General features: G+C 40.5%; 1 protein-coding gene across 3 annotated transcripts in view; it reads left to right on the top strand.

The window, feature by feature from the left end:
* The first annotated feature begins 8,155 nt into the window (after positions 1-8,155).
* Positions 8,156-21,621, top strand: part of ZNRF2 (zinc and ring finger 2) — a 96,409-nt gene continuing 82,943 nt past the window's right edge. For all 3 annotated transcript variants that reach the window (XM_012735871.3, XM_012735870.3, XM_076006334.1), the window contains exon 1: positions 8,156-8,881. In XM_012735871.3, the coding sequence (XP_012591325.1) occupies positions 8,422-8,881 (460 nt within the window). In that variant the 5' untranslated portion in view covers positions 8,156-8,421. The remainder of the gene's footprint in view (positions 8,882-21,621) is intronic.

The following is a 21,621-nucleotide window of genomic DNA, read 5'->3' as shown; positions in this document are numbered from 1 at the left end:
CTTAGGAAACCATGGCATCCTATGCTACCATGGCTCAAGATTGGGGCAAAAAACCAAGAAAAATATATATGATCAGCCACGTAAAAATTTAGGGGCCATGTTTACCAGATTTCGTTTTTTTTTTTTTTTTTTTTTTTTAGGTGATTTGTAATCAGGCAGTTTCTGAAGCCTTAAAGAATGGTCATTGTATTAGTTTTCCTATTGCTGATGGAACACATTACCACAAACTTAGTGGTTTAAAACACTACAAATTTATCTTACAGTTCTGGAGGTCAGAAGTCTGAAATGGGTCTGGGCTGAAATCGAGGAGTTGGCAGGGCTTCGTTCTTTGAAGGCTCTCAGGGAGAATCCATTTCCGTGTCTTTTTAAGCTTCCAGAGGTCTCCTGCTTCCCTTGGCTGGAGGCCCCCTCTGTCTTCAAAACCTACAAGCCTATTGAGTCTTTCTTTGCATCACTCTGAGCCTGCCTCTCCTGCCTCCCTCTTTCAGATAATCCAGATTTTATCTCCCTATCTCAAGATCCTTAATTTATTTATATCTGCAAACTCCCTCTTGCCTTTGTAAGGTAACATATTCACAGGTTCTGCGGATGCGGATGTGAAAATCTTTGGGTGGGTGGAAGGGGCATTTTCCTGCCTAAAACAATCATTATTTTTAGAGTAACATGCATTTTTCAGGTGATGAACTTTTTAATAGACTAATTCAGTGCCATAAACAACTGCTGTTTGTACAGTAGACTGTGCTGGAAAATAGTAAGGCTGAAATTTCCTTCACTCATGGAATGATAACAATGTAGAAAAATAAATTTGCCACACCTTGCATTAATATTTGGTCAGCCTCCAATCTGACCAGGCTCTAACTCCACTGCCTCACAGTGATCCCTGTTTTCAGGATGTTGATCCCAGGAATAGCACCGAGTTGGCATAGCGTAAACACACGTGGAGAGCAGGAGACACCATCCCTGCACTGGGAAGCATTGAGCAAAATGAAATGCAGTGCTGAGACCAGACTAGGGTGACCCATATGTACCTTCCTTGCAAATTCAACAGAGTTAGATGCCTAAAGCCAACAGAACCTCACCCCATGCCTTGCTGCAACCTCAAGGCTGGTTTTGTTCTGCCCACATACAGCTGAATTCCGCTCTCCCTTTCTCAAATGTGCTCCTTCCCCCATATTCCTACTTAGTGCTGGCACCAGCGACCGGAAAGTGTTCCCTGTCATCCTTGACTCTTCCTTCTCTGTCATGTATGACATCTGGTTGTTCTCCAAGACCTGTGGCAGCTACTCTCTCCAGAGCGTTAGAATCTGCCCTACCATGGCCCTAATTCAGTTTCCCTTCTCTTCTTGCCTGGATGACTATATCAGCCTCAGAACTCGTTTTCCACTTCACTGTGATTTTCTCCCTCCCATCAATCCACTCTCCAAAATACTGCCAGAGTCATCTTTCCAAATTATAAATATGATCATGCTACTTCCTTGTTTAGGAAAGTGCTTCTGTTTTGCCTTCTGGATCGATTCCACTCTTAGACCTGCTAGTCTCTGCCCCAGCCTACTTTTCCAGCGTATTCTCTCCCCTTCTCGCCTGCTGCTCTTCATTCCAGCTGTAATGAACTCTTGAAGTTTTTCAGATGCTCCCTCAGCCTGGAATGCCCGTGGCTGCCTAGGCCAGCTGTCTCTCAAGATTCAGCCCAGTGTCACTTCTGGGACCACATCTATGCCCTTCAGCCAACTCTCTTTTTTTCATTGAGCTCCAGTATGCCTTTCCCATATTGCACTCTGATCCTCTTTTTATTTATATCTAGGCCCCCTGAAGGCAGGGACCCTCCTGTTTGGTTTAACTTTATAGATACCCCGCGCCAAGCACAGGGCCTGGCACATTATAGATGCTCAGCCACTCTTTGTTTAAGGAATGAAAACTTCCCCAGCACAGGTCCTAAGGTATCCTGATGTTTCCCTGCACTAGGGATGACCCAGCTCAGGGCTAGTTCCAAAACCTACCCAGTTCAGACTTGTATGCCTAGAGTTCAGCCAGAGCCCAGATAGCATCTGAGGAACGAGGGTGGGGTAAGTTGACCAGGAGCTCTTTTTGCTCTATTCTCTTTCTTGCTGCTGGGAAAGATAGTCCCTGCAACTATGACCTTATCCTCTTCAACCTGGCCTAACCTGGGGGCACAGATCATTCAACAGCAACTCAAAGGGAGTTGGCCACCTAAGGTACAAACTGCCCTGGTGGGAAGGTGTAGCACACAGCCAACTTGACACACACAATGTGGTAATGACAGTCTGTTAAGTCAGTAGTATTTCAGGACATGCATTAATCACTGTTGCCTGCCCTAAGCGACCCATAGCAGTTATGCAAAGTCTCCTGCATGCAGATTGTCTTGGAGCTCTCTAGAAGCAGGCACCATGAGGAGTTAAAAATAAAGCAGAAGGAGAGTTCCTATACTTGGGAGGCAATCTAGGCCTAAAACGTGGGGCTTGCCTTTATTGGGGCTTTTGGCTACATTTAAGGGAGGAGATGGTAAGAAAAAATGTCTTACAATACTTTTTAATCATTCATGTATAACCATAGTGATTTAAGCAAGTGACAGGAGGCAGTTTGGAGGGTGCATATGCATTGGAGGAGGGACCACATGCATTATGTAGCAGAGAGCTATTTTTTTTCTCTGAGCTAGTCGTCACTTCTGTCGGCTTTGAAAATCCCCTTGGTACTGACCCCATGACATGCCTTTCCACTAAATTTTAGGCCTTTCCAACAGTACGACCCCAGTAAAGATCTTGGAATCCTTCCAAAACACTATATATGGAATCTAAGAGGTTTCTTTATAATGGAGGAAAAGCATCATGGACTGTGGTTGGTTTGTATCAAGGATTTTGAAATAAGGGCTTTTAGAGGTTAAAGAAAATAGTTTGCAAGTGAATTACTTGAAAATGTAACATAAATATTTAAGCTTTTATTAATACTACATACCATTTTGACAAGCAAGAATTAAGTTATTTATTTTTATTAGCAGGTGCTGACATTGTATCTTAAGCTATTTTTAGAAAGGAAAATTATTCTGAAATCTATATTAAACATAGCATAGGGCTCTGGTCTTTGATTAACATGAGATGCTTTTGTGACATATTTAAGTCTATTTAGCACCCCAGAGACTCTTTAGTCAAACTGTTAACTACCCTGTAGAATCAAGAGAATTTTTTTTTTTAAAAAAAAGCTTTAAATATTAGAGATTTCAAATAGTCTCTGGTTTCTTAATGACAATTTCTTTTCTAATTTCATATATATATCCATCTAAACCATGGTAGAAAGATACAGATCTGTCACCAAGACATGTCATATTATCCTCAATATTATAGCAGTGACATCTATGCTTATTAGTAAACTACTATTAAACAATTATTACCAATAAATCCTTAAGCATCAATAATGCATTAAGAAGCCAGGTATGGTGGCTCACTCCTTCTTTAATTCTAGCACTCTGGGAGGCCAAGGCAGGAGCATCACTTAAGGTCAGGAGTTTGAGACCAGCTTGAGCAATGGTGAGACCCCATCTCTATCAAAAATAGAAACAATTAGCCAGGTGTGGTAATGCATGCCTGTAGACCCAGCTATTCAAAAGGCTGAGGCAGGAGGATCATTTGAATCCAGAAGTTTGAGGTTGCAGTGAGCTATGATGACACCACTGCACTCTACCCAGGGCAACAGAGCAAGATTCTGTCTCAAAAAAAGCATTACAAATAGACAAAACGGTAAAATCAATTCCAGTGAGTATTAGTATATATTAAACTGGACAATATCATAACCTGCTAGAGATAACCTGCAAATTTTTACAACTCACTAAGGATAATAACATTGAGATTAACATTTGTATATCTATTAAATTTCAAAGTACTCTCAAATAGATACAATCTTCTGAGACTCATAACCACTCTGTGAGACTGGTATATTAAACTGTATGATCATCTGAATTTTACAGAGGAAACAAGTTTAGCCAGGTTAAGTGGCTTGCCCTGAATCCCACAGCCAGTGTTAGACAGAGCCAGGGCCTAACCCCAGCTTGAGCTCACCCACTTTATGATGTGTGCTTATAATCCTGTCATGATTGGCTCCTGTCCTTTGCTTTTCATTAAAGAACCAATGAAAGTACAGGAAAGGGAGAATGAAAGTTTGTTAAAGACAATACATAAACTATTGTTGTTCTCTGAAGAATTACCCAACAATGTGATTCCTAAATGCTTTAAATTTCAGAATATGTAAGTCTGTAGTCACCACTAAAATCTTGAACAGTGTTTTCTGTAGAATATATTAAGATAAACATAATGTTTAGATGGTCCATTTACTTCTTTAAAAAATAAAATATAATAATCGGAAAAAAGGCCTATTTAAAGATAGGTAATTGGTCGGGCGAGGTGGCTCACACCTGTAATTCTCACACTCTGGGAGGCCAAGTGGGAGTATTGCTTGAGGTTAGGATTTTGAGACCAGCATGAGCAAGAGCTAGACCCCATTTCAACTAAAAATAGAAAAATTAGCCAGCTGTTGTGGGGGGTGCCTGTAGTCCCAGCTACTCAGGAGGCAGAGTCAGGAGAATCCCTTGAGCCCGGGAGTTTGAGGTTGCAGTGAGCCATGATGATGCCACTGCACTCTACCCAGGGTGACAGAGTGAGACCCTGTCAAACAAAGAAAAGAAAGAGAGAAAGAGAAAGAAAGAAAAGAAAAGCAAGGCAATTATACATATAGTTTCATTTTGGTAAAGAAACCAGGTAGTGTATGAACATTTTTTTTTAAAGGCAAAACCAGGGCCATCTTTAAAATACTATAATGAGAGGGAAAGCAGGCTGGCAAAGACTTGAGCAAAATGTGCAGGGCTGGTGCTGGCTGCAGGAGATCCCTGGTGGGAGGCTGTGGGCCCCAACTCAGGGAACCAATGGGTGCCGCAGGTCTTCTGCTCTACGTAAATCTGCTGTCCCATGTGTCAAAGGTCTGATCCAGCACAGCTTTAAAAGAGGGGGCAAGAGAGGAAAGGGGAGCACAAAGGAGAATAAGGGCCAAAGGGTAGAAGCTCCGCTCAACTGAAATTCAAACTAGACAGCAGCAGGTCAGTCAGGTATTTTTTATTGAAAGTTCACAAGTAGCTTACCTGTTCCAGCTTGGGTTTCTGGCCAATAGTTTTGTCAATGTGAAGTGTTTTAAAAGAACACAAACTAATCTCAAACCCAAGTCTTGGATCAAAATATCATCATTTAACCCTGTAAAGAGGAAGAAAAATATATTTAAAAGCTTCAAATATGAGTAATTTTAAGAAGCAGGGGCTCTGGTCTCTTGCCCAGTCAATAAGACATTAAGACAACAGTTCTGATTGTGTAGAGGGAAACATCATGCCGGGGTGGGGAACCTGTGGCCTTGGGGTCACATGTGGACTTCTGGATCCTTGAGTGCAGCCTTTTGACTGAATCCAAATTTTACCGAACAAATCCTTTTAATAAAGAAAGGGATTTGTTCTGTGAAGTTTGGAATCGGTTGAGGGATCTGGAGGGCCACATGTCACCTTGAGGCTGCAGGTTCCCCAACCCTGGGGCTTCTGTAAACGTGGTCTGAGGTCTGGTGACAGCAACACCACTGGCAGCTTGTTAAGATGCAAATTCAGGCCTAACCCTTAGCTACCAGAATGAGAATCACTGAGGGTGGGGCACAGCAGTTTGTTTTAACAAGGTTGTCCTATGCACTAAAGTTTGCAAAGTGCTGATTTAGATCTTTATTTGTCAAACAGCAGATTACAACTCATTAGTGGGTTGTGAAATCAATTCAGTGGGCAGTGACCAGCATTTTACAAAAGTGAAATAGCATAGAAAATGAAGTGCATTCCATGTGACATGGGTATTATCCCACTAAACTTGTTTCAGTTCTACATATGTGTTCACCCATGTGTACTCATTTGGATGAAGTAACACTTTTAATTTTTGAAGAACTGCTAGGGTTATAATAAAGCAGCTACAAATTTTAAATGAAGTCAGAACTGGTTGGTTGACAATAAAACACAATGACAGCTTCCTGTGGATTATTACTGTTTGGAGAGAGAGGAGAGCATTGAGGAGAGAGGGAAGAGGGACAAGGAAAGAACATAGAAAGCCACAGTTTTATCACCAGCATCTTCGTGGGGAAAGAAACAAAATAGGCTACTAGAGAGGAGATGGAAGGGGCACGCACCACAAGAGAGATGCCAAGGAGAATAAGAACACGGTAAGTTCATGAGTTACCTTCAAGAGAGAACCATTTTAATATGACTGCTAAAGATCTATGCATTCACTCAATCATCGACTCACAGAACACTGATTGTACCATCATAGGTGCCAGGTACTGTGTTACACGGTGGAGGCACCAAGTTGATCATGGAGCCAGTTGTTTACTGACAAGCAAGAAGTCTAATAACGATAACAACGTGATCAGTGCCATGAAGGAGGTATTATATAGCAATGAGTGGGAACACTGAAGCCAGTCTGTGATGATGGGGTAGGGAGGAAGGTCGTGACAGGGGACACCTGTAAGGAGATAAAAAAAAAATGATGACCACATTTTAACATGATATTCCATATGGTGGCAATGAGTACCTTTGTTTTTCCATTTATGTGTGTATGTGTACACACAAACATATATACACACTGCATATAAATGTCTTTATATCTCTGTTCTTCACTCCTTTGTTTAAAAACTTGATGCCCATATTTTTTGAAAGAGTGATGAAAAATCATTACATAAGTGACTCATTACAAATATGGAAAAAAAAACCCGAAGTATTTATTTCTGTAGTTTGTATAAAACACCACTTGCTATTCCTTTCAGGTAGGTGGCTCTTCAGACAATGGGAGGGTCAGAGCGGGCTGTTTCCACGTTCTGCTGTCAAGATACTACACTACACGTAGGAACGCACTGAGAATTTTATTAAATTACATCCTGGAGAAATTACAGAATCTTAAAGGTGCAGGTGCCCTAGGATTTAATATAAACATTCCAGGTGAGGAAACTAAAGTCCAAAAAGGAAAAATAATTTGTTTACTACACATAATTTAGTTTGGTGTTGGGCGTAGATCCAGGTCTTCCGAGTAGGTGCAGCCTTCTCCGCACCGCGGTTTTTGCCCCGCCGCTGAGGTCGGGCTGGCTTAGCCTGAGCTCCTCCAACGCCGCACTTCCTCCCAGGTTGGAGTGTTTCACGGGGTAAGTCTAATTCACAAAGTTGGCTTTCGAGCTTTTTTTTTTTTTTTAAATCAGAGTAACACCAACGAGGAGGGGAACACCCACTGACACCAAATGGCTCTAGACACCTCCCCACCGGGAAAAGCAGAAGGAGACACACGCTCTCCGCCAGCGTCCGCTAGCCACGTGCGGGAGGAGGGGCCGCCTTCTGGTTGGCGCCCCGGGGGGCTCTGTCCCTCCAATCGGCATAGGCCCCGCGGTGGGGGCGCGGGGCACGCTCCGGGAGGGGGGCGGGGCCGTCGACCTGTCCATCACCGAGTCCGCGGGTGGCAGCACCTACTACCCCGCCGTACCTTGTCCAGGCGGGGCCCGGGCGGGCAGGCCGCGGCCGGGGGAGGCGGGGCCAGGTCCGCGGGAGCCAATCCGCCGGGCGGCGCGAGGGGGCGGGGGCGGGGTCGCCGCGCGCGACCCAAACACACGGGCCCAGGCGCACCCTGGAGCCGCGCTGCTCCTCGGCCTTCCGGTGCTGGGGCCCGGGAATCTCCTCCCCTGTCAGACACCCCCCTCCTCCGTAGCCCAGCTCCCCCTGCCCCTCCCTCACGGGGACAGCGAGGCGACGGTTGCCGGGAAGCGTGCGCCGCCCCTCCCTCCCCTTCCCAGTCCTCCCCTCACGCGCCACCCGTTTTTCCTCTTTCTCCGTTAATAACAGCTGGGTGGCTGGGGGCGGGGGGAAGGTGGCACCGGCGGAGTCTGGGCGGGCGCCTCCCACTCACCCGCGAGCCGCCGTGGGAGCTAGAGGATGGCGGCGGTAGCGGCGGCCACCCGGGAGGAGGCGGTGCCGAGGCCCCGGGCGCAGAGCGCGGCGGCAGAGAGCGGCAGCGGCCCGTCGTCGGGCACCAGAACCGAAACCAGCGGCAGCCGCACAGCCACCTGAGCCACCCCTTCCCGCCGGAGCCAGCGAGCCGCGCCCGCAGTTGGGCCCTCTTTCCTCTCCGCCTCTCCTCGTCTCTCGCGCCCCCGTCAGGCCGCCGGCCTTTCCCGCCGCCCCCGAGAAGAAGAGCTCGCCGGGCGCCGACCGCCCCTCGGGGCGCCTGGCGGCGGCCCTGGACGTGCGGGGGCCTTTCTGGGCCGGCCGCGGCGCCTCGGCCCTGCCCTTTCGCTCCTGCGCTCGCTCCCGCCCTCCCCGCGCTCGGAGCGCTGCGCGCGGGCCCGGCCCGGGGCAGGGCGGACATGGGCGCCAAGCAGAGCGGCCCGGCCGCTGCTAACGGCCGCACCCGCGCGTACTCGGGCTCGGATCTACCTTCCAGCAGCAGCGGAGGGGCCAACGGGACCGCAGGCGGCGGCGGCGGGGCTCGGGCCGCGGCCGCTGGGAGGTTTCCGGCTCAGGTGCCCGGCGCGCAGCAGCCCAGCGCCTCAGGCGGCGCCGCGGCGGCCTCGGCAGCCCCGGCGGCCCCGCGCAGCCGCTCCCTCGGCGGGGCCGTGGGGAGTGTGGCGTCGGGTGCCCGCGCCGCGCAGTCCTCCTTCAACATCCCCAACAGCAGCAGCGGCCCGTACGGCTCGCAGGACTCGGTGCACAGCAGCCCCGAGGACGGCGGCGGCAGCAGGGACCGGCCGGCGGGCGGGGGCCCCGGCGGGCCGCGCCTGGTGATCGGCTCCTTACCAGCTCACCTCTCGCCGCACATGTTTGGAGGTACGGCCCCCTCCCCGCGCGCCAGGCCCTCCCGCCTGCCTCCCGTGATGGCACGTGGGCCGCGGCCGCCGCTTATTTTTGCCCTTCTCCTTTTCTCCTTCAGCCGGGGCGCCGGGGCTTTGCCGCCCGGCCCGCGCCGGGTCCCACTCCTGGGAGGAAAATCCGCACTGAACCCCTGCGGTGCCGCTACGGCTCAGACGTAGGGTTTTTGTTTTTAAACACCGAGAGCACCCTCACCTCAGTAGCAGCTCCCCAGTATAGAAAGACCCCTTTTTTCCCCAGTGAGGTAAAGGGAGCAAATATTGTTTTAAAACAAATTGACGAAACAGCCCTTGTGGTTGTGGCTTTTAGTACCAGGAAGTCAAGAGGAGACCCGTTGCTAAATGTAGTTCTCTCTGGGAACTCGAGTGGTGAGAGCAATTTTTAAAGGCCGAAAGTCCAAGGGTCTCAGATGAACATTTGAGTATTTGAAAAAGGAGGGCGTTATCATCTCCTTTGGACTTAATTTTAATATAAAGCTGTCATCTGTAAGTGTGCGTCAGTAGTCTCACTTATAACGTACACTTTAATGAGATGAATGTGTTAATGAAAAGCGTGTTTTTAAACCCAGAAAACTACGTTAGATCATAGTTAATGTGAGACCTTAATTTGAACAGAGCGTTTAAAAATTTGAAAACAGTTTCGGAAGGAGAGAAACTTAAAATTGTTACAGCTCTGCTTACAAGGTGCAGTAATTGGCTAGATTCTTTTGAAGAGCATTGTTGACTAGAGTTCAGGAAAAGTCACTGTAAAAAAGGGAAATTTTTGATAGCAAAATGGTTTGCTTTTATGTGGGAACAGGAAGAGTGTACTTGTTCTGAGGAGAGTGAATTCTCCCTCTCCAATTAAGTTTTATGCTGATCTACTTTATTGCAAAACACTTAATAGTAAATGAATCAAGACCACCTTCCCCCCTTTAGGAAAAGAAACAAAAGTATAGAAGGTAAACATTCTCATATCATTGCATTATGTATATGATATTGGAAAAATTTGCAATTGAGCACAAATGTGCAGTGAAAATACCATCCCCTCCATTTTTGTGCCCCCTTTACTCATGCAGTGATAAAGGCAAGAACTTTTGAGTAGGGATTTGGTAAAGTGGAATATTTGGTAGTGTAATTTGTTCTGCTGTTCAGTGTTATCAGCATTCATGCTAACAAAAATAGGAATGTCATGTTTATGTTTTCCTATTTTTAAAAATAATGCTTTGCACATTTAGTATTTAACAGTTCTTGACTTTTAATGAGCTACCTTATTTTAAAATAATTTTTGCTACATGAATAAAAATATTCTTAAAATAGGGCCATCTTTTAAAAATCATTTGTTTTTTGAGAAAAAGAACTATTGGTGTCCTTAATATGATTTGATCACAACAATACAATTGATGATGCTGTAGTCACCATGTTGAGGAATTAAAAAAAGGAAGTTTTCTGAGAATTGGAGATTAGAGCAAGAATAAATGATCAACTGGGTTTTAAAAATACTTGTCTTTTAAAAGTAAATATTTAAAAAATATATGTTTTGATAACTGCTAAATGCAAATTTAGCAAAGCTTGCTAAAGAAGGGAATAGGAAAAAGCTTGACAAGTTAATATACTGATTACTATTTTTATTCATTTTTTTAAGGGATGACAATTCCCTTTGACAAAAATTATATTTGTGTGGGTTTATTGTGTTACAGTGAATACCTTCCATTTAGAGCAAGGGACAAACAGTTGACACCTGTGCTATTAATTCATAGTAAATGAGCAAGTGGAAAAGACCTAATTGCTCATTTATCTTTTTCCTTATCTAAGTTCCTAGATTTGTGCACTCAACATAGTTTTTTTAGTGCTGTTAGAGTTAGGATGACTGAGGCCTAGTAGCAGGACAGTGACACTGTCTAGGGGACTTGTGGTAGCGTTTCTCAACCAGTTTTTCGGAGACAATTGAGTTCTCACATCCTAGGTCATCTATCGTGTGCAATGAACTTTTATCTCCAGTGCGGAACAGTTGTAGTTGTATTCTAGTTCTTTTCTTGTAACATTTGTGAAAACAATCACTCAGATTAATTTTCTGTGTTTGGTAATTCAGTGAGTGAACCTTATTGAGAAAGGCTGGAAAGGATCAGAGAAATTACCTATTTTTATTATATTATGTGATCATATCAAAGTGCCATGACCCTAAATCCTCATTCAGACATGGAGATGGAATACACTTATGTAAAAACCCATTTTCCTAGTGCCTTACTGAGCTTTTTACCTATATTTCAGTAGATGGGTTCATTAGGAAAATTATAGAAGCATGTTTTTCATCATGGTGAGGTTTACGGAGCTAGATGAATCTTATTTTAAAATTTAGAATGGACTCTATTCACATTGACTTAATTTTTTAGTATGTGTTTTGACATTAATGTGTTTATTCAGTTACAAATTGTACGAATGTTTGGGCATATACAAAGTCACTCCATCTGAAAACAGAAAAGGATTATTTATGAATAAAAAATTCTTACTGTAATTTTGTAAAACTGTTTTTGTATTATTAATGTCTTCAAATAAGAAAATATACTGAGATTCAGAATTATTGTCTTGTGAGCTGTCATGTAATTTATAGAAAGTGAAAACTTAGACAGCACCACTTTTTTTTTTCTTTTTTTTCTTTTTTACACTTAGGAGTCTAGCAAGTCAAAATGTTAATAGTTCCCTAATTGCCAGATTGAATGAGGAGGTTTCTGCATTGGTTTTATGTATTGCTCTGTTTTAGATATATATTTAATTTTTTCTAGAAAACTGGAAGAAAGGTGCCTGATCCAGATAGTTCAGTTTGCAGGAATTTCCTAGAATTGAGTTGCTGGACATCAAAATATGATTATTATCTATATAGGAGTTTTTAGGTGAAGTAGATCTTTCCTGTTTTTGTTATTTTCATAGTGGTGAGTAATAATGTTAAAGTGAACAGAAGCCTTATGTTGACTACTGCTAATATGTCTGTCACCTTTCTTTAAGGGTATAGTCTAATATTTTAAAAAAGCCTTGCTGATGTCTTAGGATTTGTTTGGCCTTATTTTATGTCTTTTTTTTTTTTTCTATCAAGTTGCTGACTTTCATGAAAGCAATTAATATGGATGGTAAAAGATACTTCACTGATGTAGCAAGGGTACAGGAAGTGAATTGGACTATAAGAATATACCAATGAATGGAGAGTATTTCTGGCGAAATCATGAAGACTTTTATAATGTATCCATGAGTTTGGAAGTGAAAATGTAAAATGATTTAATTTAAGACAATCGGTGGTACTGGGTTGCTCTTGGCCTCTTAATTGTCATGAACTTGTTTAGGTGTGGTCTGCTCATGAGTGTTTCAGTAGACTGATTGTAATTTAAGTGCCTCCTGTTACTTATGAAAAGTGATTCCTTTTAGGAAGGAGTTTAGGTTATCTCTTAAAACTGAATATGTTAAATAAGACCTGTATTTCTAAGAATTATTTCTTTTAATTTTCAAGACAGATTAAGAGTTTTTATGGTATTAGGTTATCTCTATTAACCGTTATTGAATTGTTCTCAATCATTACTTTTAACTGGTAACAAGTGCCAAAATCTTTGAATTTGGGGTATTGTAATTAATCCTCTTCCTTTTCCTATTTGTTCTTTTGTTCAATTGAAGATTTTTATAGGGAGTGTCAGAAGAGAAATGTCTGCTATTTTTCTAAGAAAAATGACACTTCTAATCACCACCCTTGCCACCTCTGAAAAAATAAGAATTTTCATTCATGTTTCTCACTTGTAATCCCAAATATTTTTATACACTATAGGAGATGCCTTATGTTGTATGCTATGCTATACTGAAGTATGCCCTCTTTAATTGAAGTTTCAGCTTTGGGAAATTTTTTGAAAGTATTCTTGACAAGGTGGAATGTGGGCTGGAGGCAGGAGTGGTATGAGTTGCACAGGGCATCATCCCATCCTGAGAGCAGCATGACCTGAGTACCTGGTACTTTGATGTTGTGCTGGCTGCCATAATGCCTGAGGGAGTAAGAGCTCTGTTGTCCTGCTAACACAAAGTGTCTCCAGCAAGTCCTCTGCTCTTCTCTAATTTGATTGTTTTGCCTGGTGACCAATTCTTATTTTTGATTACCAGTATCATTAATTATATATCAGTGTTTTAATATTTATTATTCATTTTATGTTTATAAGAATTGCCTTAATGTTATACTTATTACATATACTAGGTATATGTAAAATTGGCAAATGGGTTAAAAGAGAAGTATAGGAACTGCTTTATGTAGAAAATGACTTCTTAAGTTTTACCTTATGTAAATATTCCTAAGAAGGATTGTTTATTTGAAATGTTAGTTTGTGCTTTAATTTTGCATGTACTTGACTGGTTCCACATTTAAGTGTTTAGAAATTAGGGGGAACATAGCTCTTTGTGTGAACAAAGGGTTCAGAAATACCTTAGGTTCTGATTGTGTTCATTTTCTAGGCTGCTTATTAACAAATTACTACCAATTTAGCTGCTTAAAGCCACACACATTATCTCACAGTTTCTGTGAGTCAAGAGGCTTGGCGCAGCTTAGCTGTTAGCTGGGTCCGCTGCAAGATGGCAATCAAGGTGTTGGTTACGACTGGGTTGTTATGTAGAGACTCAAATGGGGAAGGGTTTGTTCCCAGACTTTCTCAGGTTATTGGCAGAATTCATTTCCTCATGATTAGGTTTATAGCAGCTTGTTTCTTCAAAGCCAGCAAAGGAGAGAGACTTGGGCTTGGCATTACATTTTATGTAATCATGATGTAATTGCATATAGTCCATTGCCTTTGCTGCATTTCATTGTTAGAAGCAAGTCATAGGTCCAGTTCACATTTAAGAGGAGGGAATTATGTAAAGATTTAAACACCAAGAAGTGGGAATCAAGAGTAGTCACCACATTGAATCTGTCTGCCTCATGGATTATAGATTTTTTTAAAAAAATTATTTCAGAATATTATGGGGGTACAAAGGTTTTGGTTACATGTATTGCTTTTGAAGAGTTTGAGTCAATGTTATAAGTGTGCCCATAACCCAGATAGTGTGCATTGTACCCGTTAGTTGTGAATTTACCCAACCTCTCCTCCCCCCTAGATTTTAGATTTAAATTGATCAGCTAAACTTGTAACTTTTAACTTTTTTTAAAACTCATTTTTATTTACTTTATAAAAGTTGTAATAATGCATATGGTAGGTATAGTATTAGTAAACATGAACTAAACTCCTTTTAGGGGCTGGGCATTGTAGGTTCAAGGGTACATCTGGGTGCTTCCTCCTGCTCTTGCTCAACTCTGTTGAGCTTGAGAGATGGATGTGTGATTATTATACAGTGTAACAAGTTTCATAATAGAACTATTAACAAAATGCTTAGTGAAGTATCTTTAGGATAAAGAATGCTTTACAGAGGAAGGTAACCTGTGTTTGGAAGGATTTAGAAGTTTTATGGAGAGAACTACAAACTAAAGAAAAATCCATAGGGCATACTGAAAAGTTAAATATGTCTGGATTGTAGGGTGCTTGGATTCGGAATGATGAGAACATGAAGCTACCAAAATAGAAAATTGGGCCAGTTGAAGGATTTTATAGTGCTATAAGTTTGTCTTATCTAAGTTTGAAAGCAGGATAATGATATGATCAGGCCATTGGGCACCATTACAATCATAGTTTACATGGATGGTGGCCTTGTCTAGTGGTGCAGTGCCCAGCCTTAGAGCTATATGCAACAACCCTGATCAGGATTAAATTCTTTAGGAGGGGAGTATGGCAGGAAGATAAGCTACTACTCTTTTACCATATAACTGGTGGAGGATGCCTACGTTGAAATCACCACATTGGTGAGGAAGAGGAAAAGTTGCATTTGATTGAGCTTTCCAGAGTAGAACTGATAAAATTGAGAACCTGGGTGCATAGCGATGTCTTTAACAATATTAAAAATAAAGATGAAAAGAACAATTTTTAGGAAATGATAATGAGTTCTTTTAGGCTTATTAAATTTTGAGTGGCTATAGAATTTCCATCTAGATAGAAGTATTCCTTAAGCACTTGGAAATATGAGTCTCTAATTCAGGATATTACAAAAAATGGAGAAATCATCAATTTGCAGATTATAAGTGAATTCAAAAAGTATAGAAGGTATACTAAGGGATGGATATAAATTGAGGAAAAGCAAAAAAGAAATCCAGGGGAGCAAGTATTTTAAGAGACAGGCAAAGGAAGAAGCCAACAATTAGAATTGAACCATAAGGAAAAGAAGTTGTTTAAAACATTTTTTAATTATAAAAATAATACATCTTCCCTAGGGAAAACTAACATACAGAAAAGCATGTATAAGAAATTGCAAGTCACTTATAATCTTATTAGACATAACCAGAATAAAATATTGATGTCTATTATTTTCATATATATGTGTTTGTTTTAGATACAAAATTGGGAATATTCATTTTGTGTACATAAAACCTTTCTAATTTTCTAGTATAAGATTTTAAAGCTATACATTTTCCTCCAAGAAATGCTTTAGCTGAATTCCACAGGTTTTGAAGTGTTTTTATTAAAATTCAGTGAAAAAAAAATCTTTTAATTTCGCTTGCGATTTCTTCTTGATCCATGATTACATATTCTTTGATAACATGCTCTTTCCACACTTCATCAGTTTCTAACATCACATTAAATTTTTTTACAACATTTTTAATTTCCTAGTATTCCAAAATTCACTCAACAAATATTTAATGTGCAGCGCTGTTCTAGGGATACAACAGTGGCAAGCTCCTGCTTTTAGGGGCTTTTGATTTTATTTGAGAGAGAGAATAAACAGATGACTAAAAAGTATAGTGTGTCAGAGGGTGTTGAGTGTAATGGAGAAAAAGGGAGTGGAAAGGCCAATAGAGATGATGGTGTGGAGACTTATCCAAGGTTTCAGTTTTATTAATAATTAGGGTTTTAAGGATGACCTCACTGACAAGGTGGCATTCAAGGGGAGAGTGAGGGAGCAAACCATAAGGATCTCTAAGGAAAAAACATACTCAGGCACAGGGAACATTAACAGTAAAGGCTCTGAGGTGTGAGTGTAACTGGTGTGCTCTGGAAACAGCAGTCTAACCAGTGTAGTGGGGGGGTGCTTTAGACGATGAGAGCAGAGAATTGTGTGGGGTGGGGTGAGGGTGGGGGCAGAATCATAAAATACCTTGTTACCATTGATAACCATTAACCTGTGTGTTTTGGCTTTTGTTTTAAAGAGAGTTGTGGAGGCATTGGAGCATTTTTGAGAAGAGGATTGACATAACCTGACTTGATTTTTAAAGGGTTACTCGATTTTTAAAGGATTACTATGTGAGAGTAAACTTTAGAAGACAAGAGTCAGCAAGAAAGTATGAATCCAGGCAAAAGATAACAGTGGCTTGGACTAGGGTGGTAGCACTAGAAGTAGTCAGAGGTATCCAGATTCTGGATATCTAGTTTTTTGAAGATAGAGCCAACTGGATTAGATGTGGAGGTGTGAGAGAAAATGAAGAGCCAAGGATTTATTTGGTTGTTCCTTATGGATGAACATTTAGTTTGTTTGCATTTTGCTACTAGTGTACATACTATTACTGTCAACAGGGTACCCTGGTAAGCAATGTTTTACGTTTCTCCAGTTCTTAGAAATTTATCAGACATGGGATGGCTAGACCCAAAGACACGCATTTGTTCGAGGCATTTGATCTTTATTGCCAAATGGCCTATTAGAAAGGTCAACTTTTTATTCTGTTCTATACTTATCTCTATTATTTTCTTTCTGATTTTGCAAAGTTAATTTTGTTCTTTCTTTTAGCTTAGTTCATTTTTCATTTTTTTTTTTTTTTTTTGAGACAGAGTCTCGCTTTGTTGTCCAGGCTAGAGTGAGTGCCGTGGCGTCAGCCTAGCTCACAGCAACCTCAAACTCCTGGGCTCGAGCGATCCTTCTGCCTCAGCCTCCCGAGTAGCTGGGACTACAGGCATGCGCCACCATGCCTGGCTAATTTTTTTTATATATATATCAGTTGGCCAATTAATTTGTTTCTATTTATAGTAGAGACGGGGTCTCGCTCTTGCTCAGGCTGGTTTTGAACTCCTGACCTTGAGCAATCCGCCCGCCTCAGCCTCCCAAGAGCTAGGATTACAGGCGTGAGCCACCGCGCCCGGCTTCATTTTTTTTTTTAATGATAAAAACATTTAAGGCTATGATTACTTCTTAGTACATATAGTATAAACCAGGCGTCCTCAAACTACAGCCTGCGGGCCACATGTGGGTGTTTTTGCCCATTTGTTTTTTTACTTCAAAATAAGATATGTGCAGTGTGCATAGGAATTTGTTCATAGTTTTTTTTTAAACGATAGTCCGGCCCTCCAACAATCTGAGGGACAGTGAACTGGCCCCCTGTTTAAAAAGTTTGAGGACCCCTGGTATAAACCATAGTTTTAGATATTTAGTATTTTTGTTGTTATTGAGTATACTTTTTTCTTTTTAAGTCAGTTATATGGTAGAATAATCTTGTTAACTGGATTTTAATATTTTCTTTTACTTGAAAGTTAAAGTATAGCTTTAACATTTTTATGTAGGTTTATTGTTCTTACCACCCTTTTGTTATTATTTCTAGTGTTAACTAGAAATACTGCATTGTTATCGGAGAATCTTAAGATCCTTTCAGTTTTAAATGATAGGAACACAACTCAAAATAGCATTAAGTGGAAAAACTACATATTGTCACAAATTATTAAAAATGATCCTAAGGTGGCTTACAGAATTGAAGGAACAGGTGCAGGAACCAAGGCCCCTGGAGCTGAAATTTAGCAGTTCTGTGTGTGTGTGTGTGTTTGCATGTGTGCACATGAACACATAACAGGCAACCTAATCTCCTTTTACTTCTCACTTAGTTTTATCCTCTTCAATTTTGTCAACTGAAAATAATTAAAAAGGTTAGATTCTAGTTTAAAGAGAGTTTGTTCAAGGTTGAGGACTACAGCCAGGGACACACTTCCAAGTTGTCTTGGTGAGTGCTCCAGAGAACCAGAGGCTCAACTTTTTAAAGAAGAAAAAGACGACTCAAGATAAATTACAAAAATTGTTCAGGAATTCTCATTGGTTTACAGAAATAACATTGGTTAGTGATGGGCTATACATTGCTGAACTATAGGGTGTATGGCATTTTATGGTTACTTGTTGTCAGTTAGTCTAAAGCCCTGTGTAGCAAGTGGCTTCAAGAGGTAATTATTTAGCTCAAAGGGGAATGAGACGTGACTGCTGTTACATTTTAAATGCTTTTCTGGGCCTGATAATTTAAAGGAGCTGGCATTCCTCAGATAAAAGCTTTTTCTTTCTCATTTGAAAATAGCCTTTCTTAAGCTGATGGCCTACAGGCTCACCAAACTTCCCACCACATGTGATTTTACAGGCCTGAGGGGAGTACTTCCTTCTGCCTCCAGCAGAAAGGACTCTGATTAGCTCATTTCAAATGCTGTGCCAATCCATAAATCAATCACAGAAGCAAAGGAGGTGGGATGCTGTTTGTGGTGTCAAAATATATTTGATATAACTACATTATTATGTCTACATCCAGGCATTATTTTATTACGGGGAAGAGTTTGTGTCTTAAAATCAGGCTTCTTGGATTGAGTCCATTTTCTCTGTGTGAACTTAAGCCAGTCACTTAGTACCTCAGTACCTCAGGTTTTTCATCTTTAAAATAGTATAAAAATAATACCTGCTTTTCTGATATTCTGAGGCTTAAAGTAATCCACATAAGGTCCTTTATACCTTCAACATTTGAATTTATTATGAAATTGAAAACATCCAAGATTCATGCCCCACTTCCCATTCTTGCTCTTCTTGAAAAGACCATGTGTTTTACTCTGGTACAACATTCCTTTCTCTTCCCAGCTTCTTAGATTTTTGAAAAAATCCAACATTTTAGTTTTTGTTACTATTATTTTTGTATATGTCTCCTATCTTCAAAATTCTCTCCTGAATATTTGAATTAAGCTTTATGGCACATTTATTCTACCAGACACATGGTTAAAAACTCTGTAACTATTGAATATTCTCCAAAATATATTTGATAACTACATTATTATGTTTTAAAATAAGGTCATTGATTACCAAAACTATTGTATTTAAAACATATTTTAAAACTAATTGCTTTAGAAAGAAGCAATATGCTATGTTTTTATTTGCATAAAGTAAATATATGTAAATTGAATTTTTGGACCAAAGAAAATAGGTATAATTTGGATTATACAAATGGGGACAGTCATAAAATTGCCTTAGAAATTACACTGTGCTTATAGCTCTTTTATAACCATATGAATGTTCTATAACATATTCTTCATCAGTCTGAATATGTTTTGTGGGTGGTTGGAGCTGATTGGAAGGTTGGTTGGTAAGACAATAAGGCAGGTCTGTCTTTTTGGTAAGGGTGTGCTGCTTTTCTAAGGCAGAATGTGAAAAACTTAGTATTTTTATAGTTGTTGTATGATTGACTGCATCTCAGGCAACCTTGATGACATTGCGTTTAATAAAGTAATTCACTACTGGTGCTTTGACACTCTGGTCTGAGAGTGCGGAGGTCTTGATTTGGAATTCTCTAGATTTCCTGTCTGTCATAGCACTTCTTCATAAAATAGCACATCTGGTCACCTTGAAATCTCAGTTTCTTAATAATTCCTCTTGTCCACTCTTTCTGTAATATCTTGGCATATACAGAGTTCTTCAAAGGATTGCCATTAGTTTCTTTAAAAAACCCACTAAACTAAAATTAAGACAATTTAACATTATAGGCCACTCTAACTAAGTGTCTTTATAAATATTGAACTAATACTCTTATTAGTGATTTATATATTAGGATAGTGATTTCATAAGCAATATCTCTTTTGAGTCTCATGTCATAAAAAGTAGGTAATTTTCTGAGCTGTTATTTATTGTTCTCTTTGGTAGCACATATATTAAAACTGAGCTGTTATTTGGAGATGGGACTATGAAGTTAGATGAACTACTAGAATTTGTATTTTATTTTTATTTTATTTTTTTGAGACAGAGTCTCACTTTGTTGCCCAGGCTAGAGTGAGTGCCCTGGCGTCAGCCTAGCTCACAGCAACCTCAAACTCCTGGGCTCAAGCAATCCTCCTGCCTCAGCCTCCCAAGTAGCTGGGACTACAGGCATGCGCCACCATGCCCAACTAATTTCTTCTATATATATTAGTTGGCCAATTAATTTGTTTCTATTTATAGTAGAGACGGGGTCTCGCTCTTGCTCAGGCTGGTTTTGAACTCCTGACCTTGAGCAATCCGCCCGCCTTAGCCTCCCAGAGTGCTAGGAATACAGGTGTGAGCCACGGCGCCCGGCCAGAATTTGTATTTTAAATGTTACTTATTCTGTATTTTGGTTTTAAAGTGTGTGGAACCTAATTACCTTCAGAGTCCTATTCACAGTTGGCTGCTTTTCTTTTCCTGCACAATTTTACGTTTTCTTTTTTGTGTTTTAAAAATTTTAGTATTTTTTTTTTATTTTTCAGAAATGTTTAGTGTTTTTTTTTTTTTAATTTATTTCATAACCCTCCCTCATTTGTATGAATCTCCTCTCAGTTTGTTCATATACATAAGGTATTCTCTGAATTTTATCTGCTTGTTAAAGTCTTCTCTGGGGCCCTCTGGCCTCCCCCACTCTGAATTGGTTATTGAGTGTGCTCGCTCTGTTCCTCATCCTGGAGATTTCATTTGCCTCCATCTTAGGTTCAGTCTCCTGTTTCCTAGATGTCATTCATGTCTTTTCTTTCTTGATATTCTCCATTGTTTTTGGTGGGACACAATCTTCTATATCCTGCTGAGAAAGAATGTGTGTAAAGTAAGAATTTTTTGAGACTTCAGTGTCTAAAAATGTTTTATTTTTGCCCTTACTCTGATTGATACTTTGGCTTAATATAGAATTCTAGGTTGGAAATTATTTTCCCTCAGAATTTTAGATGTGTTGGTCTTTTGCTTTCTGGCTTCTAATGTTGCTGTTGAGCACAGGGATGTCATTCCAGTTTTTGATCATTTGTATGAAAATTTCATTATTACATGTCTTCAGAAGGATCTGTTTTCATTCATTGTACAGCATATTTGGTAGGCCCTTTCAATCTGCTACTTTCATTTTGGGTGGTGTTTTCAAATTATTTCTGTGATTATTTCTTTTACCATTTTCTCTTTGATTATTTATGTTAGACACCTAGAGTGATCCTTTGCTTTTTCATTTTTCCTCTTCTGTTTTCTAATCTCTTTGCTTTTTGTTCTTCTCTTGGGGGATTTTTTTTCCAATGTTGTCTTACAACCCTTTGGCTGATTTTTGTCTCTATAATTTTTATTTTTAAATTTTGAATGTTTTTTAATTTCTAAAGGCTTTTTAAAAATTGAGTTTTTTTCATGCATACCATTTTTATGGGTACAACATCTATTTCTAAGAAATATTACTGATAGGTAATTATATATGCATATGTTTGTGTATATGTGTATGTATGTATGTATATGCTTTTTTCTTCTTCTTGATTACTTAGTTTCTTCCCAGTTGCTTTTTCTCTTTGTTTGTCTTCAGTCTCTTGTTAGGTATTTTCCTCAAATGTTTTGTGATCTTTGGCTGACTACTTACACTTTAAAATGGAACACTAAAAAACTGATTGGAAGCTCTGTGCATGTGGTGTCATCTGTCTGGGCCCC

The sequence above is a fragment of the Microcebus murinus genome, chromosome 9 (assembly GCF_040939455.1).
Source record: "Microcebus murinus isolate Inina chromosome 9, M.murinus_Inina_mat1.0, whole genome shotgun sequence".
Classification (NCBI taxonomy): domain Eukaryota; kingdom Metazoa; phylum Chordata; class Mammalia; order Primates; family Cheirogaleidae; genus Microcebus; species Microcebus murinus.
This window is presented reverse-complemented; position numbering and strand designations above follow the sequence as displayed.